Source organism: Poecilia formosa, unplaced genomic scaffold (genome assembly GCF_000485575.1).
Source record: "Poecilia formosa unplaced genomic scaffold, Poecilia_formosa-5.1.2 Scaffold717, whole genome shotgun sequence".
Classification (NCBI taxonomy): domain Eukaryota; kingdom Metazoa; phylum Chordata; class Actinopteri; order Cyprinodontiformes; family Poeciliidae; genus Poecilia; species Poecilia formosa.
This window is the reverse complement of record NW_006800656.1, coordinates 27,605-38,815: the sequence shown is the minus strand read 5'-3', so window position 1 is coordinate 38,815 and position 11,211 is coordinate 27,605. Positions and strand designations below refer to the sequence as shown.

At 36.5% G+C, this 11,211-nt stretch overlaps 1 protein-coding gene and 1 long non-coding RNA gene across 3 annotated transcripts in view; both read left to right on the top strand.

Moving 5' to 3' along the window:
- The window catches only part of LOC103131094 (uncharacterized), a 4,878-nt gene extending 3,187 nt beyond the window's left edge, over window positions 1-1,691 (top strand). For both annotated transcript variants that reach the window (XR_001660487.1, XR_001660486.1), the window contains exons 3-4: window positions 159-309; window positions 428-1,691. This is a non-coding gene — a long non-coding RNA (uncharacterized LOC103131094). The remainder of the gene's footprint in view (window positions 1-158; window positions 310-427) is intronic.
- Window positions 1,692-8,324: 6,633 nt separating this feature from the next.
- The window catches only part of LOC103131093 (multivesicular body subunit 12B-like), a 28,543-nt gene continuing 25,656 nt past the window's right edge, over window positions 8,325-11,211 (top strand). The window contains exons 1-3 of the mRNA XM_007542662.2: window positions 8,325-8,588; window positions 10,138-10,260; window positions 10,730-10,837. Of these exons, the coding sequence (XP_007542724.1) occupies window positions 10,150-10,260; window positions 10,730-10,837 (219 nt within the window). The 5' untranslated portion in view covers window positions 8,325-8,588; window positions 10,138-10,149. The remainder of the gene's footprint in view (window positions 8,589-10,137; window positions 10,261-10,729; window positions 10,838-11,211) is intronic.

Here is an 11,211-nt window from a genome sequence, read left to right as displayed (position 1 = left end):
GCAAAATACAATGACATGGTTTTAAAGCAAGTTATGATTAACATTTGACAAAGTTGGTGATGTTTTCTCTTTACATAATTAAAAACGACTATATATTGTACCTGCTGTCTTCAGATTATATTCTCAGGAATTTTCCCATTTTTAATTGTGTTTTTTAGTTGCTTCATTGGGATTAACACAGAAAGGGGCACAAAAGCCGGTGATGGGAAGATGGTATCCAAAAAGACAGGAAAGAATAAGCAGACAGTGAATGTGCAGGTTTCAACCCTCATCAAAAACCTGATGGACTTTGAGTGGCATCTCATTCAGGTTAGTTGTTGTCCTTTCCTTTTCTTTGAAATATTTGTTTCCATATCATTTAGGATCTAAATTATATTGTCTCCTCTTTTTCTATGTTGGACGGTGCCTTCATCTGCATCTAATAAAGTAAGTGCCACTTGGAGTCTTGAAAACCATTAATAGTTCACATTTTAAAACCTTATTAATTCTAGAATTCCACATTATTTCAACCATGTTGAATTTTTGATTTTAGAAGTCTTTTTTCTATTATTTGTTTAGTGATTCCCAAAGCATGTATGTTTCTTTAAGAACTGTGTTTTTATGTTCTTAAGATTGTAGAAATTAATGAATTAAACCCAGTTTATGTCACTGTAAAGTGAAAGTCTTCAATTTTTATTCCAGTGTTAGTGTTAGGCCTATTTTTTTTACCAGTTCTCTGAGGAATGGTTATGTGTAATTTGTTTTTAATGTTTGAATATACTGGAAATATATATCTGGTTTGAGGCACAGTGATGCCTTTAAATAAAAAAATCTGTTCTGAAGGTTACTTATCGCATCCTCTTTTGTGTTATGTGAAATTTTGATTATGCATTTTAGAACCGCACCAATTTTAGCACTTCTAAGAAGCCTACACTGGGTCAGGTATTACCATTCTATTGGAAAACTAAGATGGTACTTTACTAAGTAGCATTACAGTTTTCTTGGCAGCAGCTTACTTATAAAGTGAATGCAGTAGTAAAACTAAACTTGCAGTAAAAATACTGGAACCTACAGACGCCAGTATTTGAAAGTGTATCTACTTTCACCACTGTATTTTACAGTGGCCAACAGGTACAAACACCCAGCAAACACGGGAAAAACAAATGCAACAAAGAAGAGATGCAAAGAGCTGTCTGTTGATGCAGCAGGAGCAGATGTCTCCGAAAACGTCGGAGCAATATTGCAATTAGGTGATGCGCTGATGAACCGAGCAGAAATGTGAGATTTATACATCTACATTTTTGCCTACAAACATTGTTTAAAGCATATTGTGTCACAGTTGCTAAGCAACATAATTCCAAGGTGGAGGCTAGGCAGTAAAACTAACAATAGACGCCAGTATTTTACTGTTGTTTGGAAAGAACAGTAAACTACTGGCAGCAATAGACGCCAGAAGTTTACCGTTCTTTCACAGCATCTATATCGTACTTGCATTGACAATAATCTGTCGGGATTAATTACGGTACAGCTACTGTGCATTTACAGTAAACTTCTTGCGTCTATAGCTGCCAGTATTTGACTGTAAATTTACAGGATTATTTCTTAGTGTACATAGCAAGTCCACAACATCTTAAAATTGTCTCATTTTTTTTGTTGCCATTTTTCTGTACTCTTTAAGTACAGAAAAAAGTAAATGCTTTCTCTGTTTAATTGCGCTATTGTTCTTGTTTGTAGGTTTCTGTAAAGTGCAGTGGTGCAGTGAATGGGAATGTTCTGTCGTTGATCCACACTGCTCTTAGGAAGGAGAAATGTCAGTTTGTCTGCAGTAATACTGGAATACTGTGACATTGTATTAAAACAATACTCTGTCCTTGGTTAAACATTTTTCACATTTCCTCTAAAATGTACCTAATTGTGCTAATTTTCATAAGCATGTTGTCTGTAAACTTTGAATGTATTGACAATTTGTACAATTCTGTTATAGCATATTGGCTCTTGAAAAAAATGTGGGTAAGACTTTATTTGATGGGGTGTGCATAAGACTGATATGATACTGTCATAAACATGACATGACACCTGTTAGAACATACCAACAGTGTCATGAAGTGACATTCAATAAAGAATGACACTTTTAATGAGAATTTGCTTTAAAAGTCGGAGGACAGGTGTTGTTTTTATGACAGTGTCATGTCACACCCCATCAAATAAAGTGTTAGCAAAATGGTAATGTATTGAAAGCACAATGCAATTACAGTGATGTAAATACAGTCTATGGAGCCCTCACATCAATAATCCATAGATCCGAACAACAATATCCTTCAGTGCTGAGGCATCTTCTGCTGTTTTGATTGAGCAAAGTAGGAGGGTATACCGCTCCAAGATGGCCACCGTATTTCCTGCGCCGGAGCGGTCCATGAGGCGTCTATGCTTATATTATGTCTATGGGGCTAGTTAGCTCTGGTTAGCTTAAGTTATTCTATAGTTTTTTCTTCTGTTTTATAAATAAGTTGCTTGTCACAACCATGATGTGTCAACACCATAACTGACAATTTACAAAACTTTGATGAAATTTTGTGAAATAAAAGCTTAATTTTGGTATACTGTAAGGATTTCATGGACCTGATGAGCTACAATATGGCCTCCTTCAGAATAACATATAAATTGAGGTAGTTTGGCTTTTTTTCAAATCCATCAGATGTCAACTCCATCAGAGCTTTTCTGACTCTTTCAGTGAAATTGTCAAATCTCACTTAAATGTGCAATTAATTCATTTAATGTATTTTACATAAATTGCATTACTTCACATGTACCAAGTTTTTCATTTTATTCACTAGTTTGTCACCACCTTCAGTTCTGTCAACTCCGTCATGCACTGTCAACTCCGTCAGATGGCCTTTTTGTTGTTTTTGGTTTTAAATATTTATTTTGTTTCTTGAGAAGCATTTGTCTGTAAAATTAGTAAAAATATCACTAACGGGGTCATTAAAAATTATTTTTTATTTATTTTTGTCAGATGGTGATGACAACGTTCTAGGTCAGGTCGATTAAAAATGTAATTTTTTTTTTAAAAAATGTTGCAACTGGGAGCCTGCACCTTAGCATCTTTACATTTCCTAAACATTATTTGTCATATTTGCATAAATAAGATTGAGAAATAACAAAAAAAAAATTATGGGAAAATTAAAACCCATTTTGTCCCTATTCTCAAGAATCACTGATTTAGTTTCACCTGTAAAGTGTGTTGTAATGGATCCTTCTGAGTTCTGTAGCCTGATGTGTTGGCAGTACTGATGTGTGTATGAAGCATGTAATGTAGAAAGTGGCAAAGCAGAATAATAAAAGACATTAAGTAACTNATGATCATTTAAATGCATACTGTATCAATAAGCGGATTTGTTTTATGCTCTTCCAATTAAGGACTTGGTTTATTACAGTCTGTGATGGGGTTCTCTTATGCTTGGACAAACAAAAAATGACTGCCCAAGGCCAGAGATCACTTCAGTGATGGGAAAATTAAAACCCATTTTGTCCCTATTCTCAAGAATCACTGATTTAGTTTCACCTGTAAAGTGTGTTGTAATGGATCCTTCTGTGTTCTGTAGCCTGATGTGTTGGCAGTACTGATGTGTGTATGAAGCATGTAATGTAGAAAGTGGCAAAGCAGAATAATAAAAGACATTAAGTAACTAAAAAGTGTACTTCATTAGCAATTATAATAAATCAAAAGTGTATTTGAAGCATACTGTAAACACATTACTAATATATTAAATGTTTTTCCAATATACTTAAAATGCATTCTAAGTATATGTTAAATATAATTCAAGCACTAAAATAGTACACTCAAAACACACTAATCAAGCACGTTTTTAGTACATTAAAAACAGTACACTTAAAGTACACCAAGTACTACTTAAGTTTGTCCCAAAAACGTATGTTGAAGTATGCTTAGTACACTTTAAATAGTGCTTAAATACTACTTAAATACACTAAGCACTAAATTAGTATGTAAAAAAAAGTCACACTTTAAGTATACAAATTCTAAGTATACTTGAAATATACTCATGATTAGTCCTACTAAAAGTATGCTCCCTGGTGGTAGTAACAACCTTTTCAGCATGTCAATGTTCTTCTTAGGCCTCTAATAAGCCATCATTTGATCCAGGTGCGTTAAACCAGGGAGAGAACTAAAACCTGCAGGATGCCGGCCCTCAAGGACTGACTTTGGGGACCTCTGCATTATAATATCAAAAACAGACAATTTCACTATGATGTGATTTTTTTTTTTTACAATAACACACCGTGTTTGATAACAATAATTAAAACTTCTCAATGTTTGACATTGCCTAGCAAAATGTTTTTATGTCAGCCTACATAGCTGCTACATCGATGAGCTCCTTTATGCTATAGTTGGTGATATGTTGTTTGCTGCTGATCATAATCAATTTGTGGCTAAAACAAACATTATTTTTACATCAACTTCTAAGTTATGTGAAAAAATAACTTCTAACTTCTGTTAAAATCGTTTGAAGGCTCAGAATCAGTCCAGTACCGGCACCGGTCCACATTCTCAGGGGAGAAAGACTTACCTGGTATAAATTAAAATTTTAGCTATTGGAGTAACGCTTAAGAGAAATTTGTTTAATCAAAAAATGTCATGTGTATGTGTGTAGGGCTGCACCGACTGCAGTTTTCTGGCCGGTTACTGATCTTTAAAAAGCCTGACCCGCCGATTTTGATTTTGGCTGATATTAATTTTTTTTTGTCTGAAATGTTGCTAAATAAAGCAAGAAAGTCACTAAGTTGTCAACAGTGGGGTGAATATTGTTAACAGTAAATGTGCAGACCTGACTTGGTGGGCCGGTCTGTCAGTCAAACCTCTCACTGCAGAGCAGAAGAGGACAGAGGCTGATCTTTAAACCTTTGCTGACGAAGATAAGATTAGGGGATAATATCAAGCTTCACATGTAAGTGTCAGCTGATCACGATACCCCAAAATTAAGGAAATCAGCGCCCAGAAATCAACTAGTCGATAAATCAGTTGGCCAATAAATGTATCCTATATTATACCTTATATAATGTAAACTACACTGCCAGAGATGCAATAAGTTTATAGCAGGTGTGTGAATGATCTAATGATTGGACAGCTGATTGCATCGGTCCACAATGTCAGCAGAACTAGAGGGTCCCAAAACCACATTTTGCTTAGGGCCCCATGGAGGCTTGGGCTGTCCTTGCTAAGCTCCATCCAACTGAGCTCCATTTGCACTGAGCTTCATCCAACTGTGCTTCACTATCACAGGACTTCCCCACCAGTCCAACGGGGATCTGAGGGATTTCTGCTACATCAGATGGTTTGGTGATACTCTGATTCAAAACAAGGGAACTAGTTTGACTTTGGGCCCCTGCCTGTTCCATAGAAGGAGCCCTTGTTTGTTTAAAGCCAAGTTTGGCGGAGAGGTTTTGTGTTGTGGGTTTAGTGTGAGTTAATTCTGCCTGGTTTGATGTCTCGCACACCGTTTCTTTTGCACCAGGACAGCATTGTTTGGATTGGTGCATTGTGGAAACAAATGAGCGTTGTCTCCACTATTCTAACAAAAATTTCCAACTTTTATGAGATTTGCTGATGAAGTGGCTGGGGCTGCTGAAGTTACAGAACTGCCTTTATTTCTTTGGTGGAGCTTCTGTATTGGTTTTCTCTTCTTTGGAAGGATGAGGGTGCTTAACAGGCACATTTCTCTGAGGTTCTGCCTTCAACTGCCTGATCTTCTCTTCCAGTTGCTCTCTTGTATAGACATCTGGTCCTAGTGGGAGAGTGTTGTTAGAGGGCTCTGAGGTGTCATTAATGAAATGAGCCCTGGTATGGACTTTGGTTTAACTTGCTCCCATATGTCACTTTTCTTTCCTTGAAATTGGCTCTTTTTTTCATATGTCCTTATTTTGAACAGTATTTGTGAAAACGTCAAGATGGTATGTGGGCTATAACCTGACTCTTTCAGATGCAGTGTAATTATTAAGGAATCATCCAAACAGCCTCGGAGGAACTGCTGTTATAACTGAGAGTCAAAGTCCTGGTTAGCCACACCACTGCTTTCTATAACTTCCTGTAGCAAAGTTTGAAGTCGACGGAGATAGTCAGACGCCCACTCTCTCTGCAGTGTTCTGCAACAAAGCATGATAGCTTGCTCCCATTAAAGGGAACTCTGAAACAAGACCCATTTTTAGATGCAAAATTCAAAATTCAGATTTCTTTTTTAACCTTGGGCTTTTTATAATTAGGCTTACACATATTATTATTTAAGTAAACTTAATTCCTGTCTTACTGATCATAAGCTTTCAATTGGGTTCAGGTCAGGTGAAGATAGGGGGCCATGTTTGCCCATCATCTGCCCATCATTACCAGTTTGGACACGTCTGCGTTCTGGTACAGTGGTGGTCGGGTTTTAGCTTGCCTTACCTGTCCATGTCTCCGAGTTCTGAATATCTGGTATTTGTAGTTTGTAGTTTATGCACAGATCTGAAACTTGCACTGAATAAGATGTGAATAAGATGTGTACAGGTTGGGGTAATAGATCTGGTATTGTAGGGGTTCTGATGTGTCTCTAGAAACTGAATATACAGTATTTCCCCCCTCCCTGTAACATTACCATATGATTTCTCTAATTCTTGAAAATAAGCAACTGGTGAGGCTTGGACTCCAATGAAAAGAGTCACATTTAAAGGCAGGTAAGCTATCGAGTGTCATACGGCACTGCTGCCCTTCCGTTAGGCAGTGGTGGAGAAAGTACTCAAAAAATGTACTTAAGTAAAAATACAAATACACAGACAAAAATGTACTCTAGTAAAAGTACTACATTAACATTTTTACTTGAGTAAAAGTTAAAAAGTACTGGCTTTTAAAAATACTTAAGTATTAAAAGTAAAAGTACTTGATGAATGCATTACCTAATCGCTAATACAATATCATTAAGTGTACTTATCGTATTTAATTTTAATACATCAGAAATGTGCCATTTTAATGAACAATGTCATAGATAAAGCATGTTTTTATTGTGTTTACTCTGTAACATAGTTTAGACTTAGATACGTGATTCTATGCATCATAATTTCAGGGATGGAAACATCTTGTCTCCTGTCCTAACATAGCATGAACTTCACTTTTTTGCCACTTGTGCCATTTATTTTGAAAGAAATTCAACAGAAAGGGGACGGAAAGAAGGTGGGTGGGGGAAGACATGCAACCAAGGAGCCACATAGGAGTGTTGTAGTCAAAACAACCCGAGACCAAGTCAAGACCAAGACCAGCGCTCTGCACTACATGACACAATAAAATTAAGTGTACTTATCAAAATTACTTCTCAAATTGATCTGAAAGATCCACATTCCCATAAAACACCTAGATATTAAATACTTAGAGCTGAAATAAATTTAACCAGTATCATTATCAACTCAAACTTTTCTTCATTCTGCTTTGCTTCCATCTCTGTGCCACAATCCGCGGAGGACTCCTGCCATCCCTAAAACATAACGCCCTGGGTGGTTGCCCATATTGCCCATGTCAGGAACCACAACTGTCTGTGTGTTGTGTTGGTCAAATCTGTTTTTCCACTAAAAAGAGAAGGAACAACCGTGATGTACGTGTCTTATTCCGGAAGGACATTGTCTCTGTTCCAAATGTTATCTCTTATTGGAATAACTTTGCCTCCAAAGTGAACTGGAAAAAAAAATAAGGTGTCTTCTGTCTAAATATTTAATTATTAATAAGGTCAAAATAGTATTTTTTAAGGTGATCCATCGTTTTATCCCTGCAAGTTTTTCTTTCAACGTTACAAACAAGATATTGACATGAACTGTTCATTCTGCCAACCATATGAAGAAGATCTCTGTTATTTATTCTGGACATGCCATTTCTCATGTATTTTCTGACAAAATATTTGTTTCCCAAAAAATTCTTGATGACTTTTCCCTCACTTATGTAAATATGTTGTTTGGATTCTTCTCCTATCCCACTAATAAAAAAATAATAATCTTTTATATTATCAACCTAATTTTATTAGTTGCAAAATACTATATGCATACATCTAAATTCTCAAATCAGAAACCTTGCTTTTCAGCCTTTAAAGAGGAATTCAAACATTATATTAGAACTCTCCGGGATTCAAAAAGCAGAAAAGTCATTAAAACAACGGATATGTGCGCTAACTTTAACATCTTTCTGAGTTAACTTTTTGTTTATATACTTTTAGCTTTATTTGTGCTTGCTATATAACCCCATGGCTTTATTGTCTTGGCCGTTTTATTTGTTAGTGTTGATAATTTTGCTGTTTCGTAAACCCCTGTATTATCAATAAAGGGGGGGTGGGGGAAGGTAAGGAAAGGCTCTTCCAGTTCTCCCAGGACTTGGCTCTGGCTCATGGTTTACCTCTGATATCGCTAGCTGGAGATCCAGTATGCAGATATTCACAAAGCAACACTTGTTTCGGACGACTTCGTTGAAGATGAAAATTTCCTAGGTACACAAATCTCACAGGAGCTGCAGAAGGCGCAGAAAAGGAAAACACTGGAGAAAATATCAGTAGGCCGGTGTAATCGAAGTGCTCCCCTTTTGCTGGGTAAGTAGTTGTACCCCAAAGCTAATAAGCTAACATTGGAGGCTACTGCGCAGTCGGTATTTAGGAACGTCTGTCTATTCGCTGTAAGTTTACTTCCTTATGAAGGAAGCGGCTTAGTTAAATCCTGCAGCTTAGTAATAACAATTCACATGGCCAACAATTATTAGGGAGACAGGGTAAACAGTGCCCTGCAGTGAAAACAAGCTGGTTAGCATGTTGTAGCTGATCTGTGGCTAGTATGCTAGCTTACTTGATCGTCATCGTTAGTTCTGATGCTTCTCGTCAGCTTCTTGGCCAAAACAATCCACATCAAACGGGTTGAAAATCTAAGGATTGTTTCTATTTTTTCAATATAAAAAAGTATCAGTTAAGTTAATTAAGTGTATGGCCAGTTACATTAAATCGATATATTAGACATATCAATTGATACAATTATAGCTGAATATGTGATTCCAATTGATATTGAGGTTAAGTGCTATAGTAATCAATGCTCACATGCTCCGCCACTTTAAATAATTATTTCAGTCGAGCTTTTAAAATACTTTCTCCACCAACTTGGTGGAAGAAATAATTGTTCACAAAGTTACAAAAATCAGCAAAAATTTTGATTTTCCATTTGTTATATTGTGTTTTATCTTGGCTTTCAAGCAATGTAGATTGTTGTCAGCTAGAGCTTAAAAGCTGTCTTTAATGTTGATTTAGTTTGGGGACTTCACACTTGAAAAACAGCTCGGGTTAGGAGAATTACACATAGGGCCAGAATGGTTACAGTAACTTTACTTTAATGAATGTAGTCATTTGAAAAGTGCTTCTAGTATTTTTTGAGGTCATCTTGTTCCCATATTAATATTTATTTCATAATCCAAAACATTCAAATGTAGAAAAAAAAAAAATCAGAAGAAACATGTAAGCTGCATGCACTTTTTAACTGTAGTGTGGGGCCCTACTCTTTTTAGAGGCTGACTGTGAAGAAATTGGAGATTAATAACAATTCACTTGGCCAACAATTATTAGACAAGTAAGTATTTTGACCACATCCTAATTTTTGTTTTATTAAAGTCTTTTATTATTTTTTATTTAAACAACACAGTACAATAAGTGGTAGGTATCTTTAGACACCTACCACACCCCTACAATTGGGATATATTACCCCAACCTGTACACATCTTATTCTCGTAAAACTACCAGTGCACGTTTCAGATCTGTGCATAAACTACAAACTACAAATACCAGATATTCAGAACTTGGAGACATGGACAGGTAAGGCAAGCTAAAACCCGACCACCACTTTACCAGAACGCAGACGTGTCCAGACTGGTAATGATGGGCAGATGATGGGCAAACATGGCCCCCTATCTTCACCTGACCTGAACCCAATTGAAAGCTTATGATCAGTAAGACAGGAATTAAGTTTACTTAAATAATAATCTGTGTAAGCCTAATTATTAAAATGCTCATGTTTACAGATGAAGTCTGAATTTTGCATCTAAAAATGGGTCTTGTTTCAGAGTTCCTTTTAATGGGAGCAAGCTATCATGCTTTTTTGCAGAACACTGCAGAGATGCCTGAGGTCCGGGACCTTTCAGAGGCCTTGCCAGAGATGTCTATGGATCCAATCACTGGAGTTGGAGTGGTGGCTTCCAGGAACAGGGCCCCATCTGGATATGATGTGGTAAACTATGAAGCATGCCTGGAACATATGAAATGATATAGAAATTTGAACAATTCTGGAAAGTGAAAAAAAGAGTAGAACATATTTTTCATATTTAACAGGCAAAAAATATATATATATTCTTACATGTAAATTATGATCTAGAACTGAGTAAAATGTGAATAGCCATATTTTTTTTTTTTATCTCCAGGTGAACTTATAGAACATAAACGTTTGAGCCCTATGTGTTTGTAACTCTCCTAGCTAAGCCATTTAATGTGTTACTTTAAATAGTTAAAATTGTTCAGTGGTGGTGTTTTCTTGCAACACCTCTCAATATGATCTATATGTCTTCTAAAGATATTTGTCCTTTAGAAGAAAACAAGAAGCTGTACCACTCCAAAGATACTGTTGACTGTTTTGGCAAGCAGTTGGATGAATCATTGTCTCAGATCAGTGATTCCTCCTCTCTCCAATTTTCCTTCTCTAGATATCTATAACAACAGATGGCCTAGATGCAGACTTGTGGAAAGATGGCCTTTTCAAATCCAAGGTGACCCGTTATCTGTGTTTCACCAGAGTTTTCTCTAAAGAAAATGTAAGTCAGCTCCCTTTATCAATAAGCACAAAGAAAATATTTAGCATGTATGAGCACTTTTAATCTGTCTCTCAAATCAGAAGAGTAACAGAGTTTTCAATGTCTATGGCAATACTTCTCAAATAGTTGGGCGCGAGCCCCCAGGGGGGCATGGCGAAGTTTCAGGGGGGTGGTGAGAAGCAGGACTTTATAATTGTCCACTAGGTGGCAGCAGTGTTCAAACTAATCAACAGCCTGCTTGTTCAAGCCAGTAGAAGTAGCTACACAGCCCTGCTTTAAACGGAACAGAGGAGAAAAAAAAAAAAACAAACAAAAAACGGGCAAAATGATACAAGCGCGGATCTTTTGAAGTATATCTACTGTCATAGAGGAGA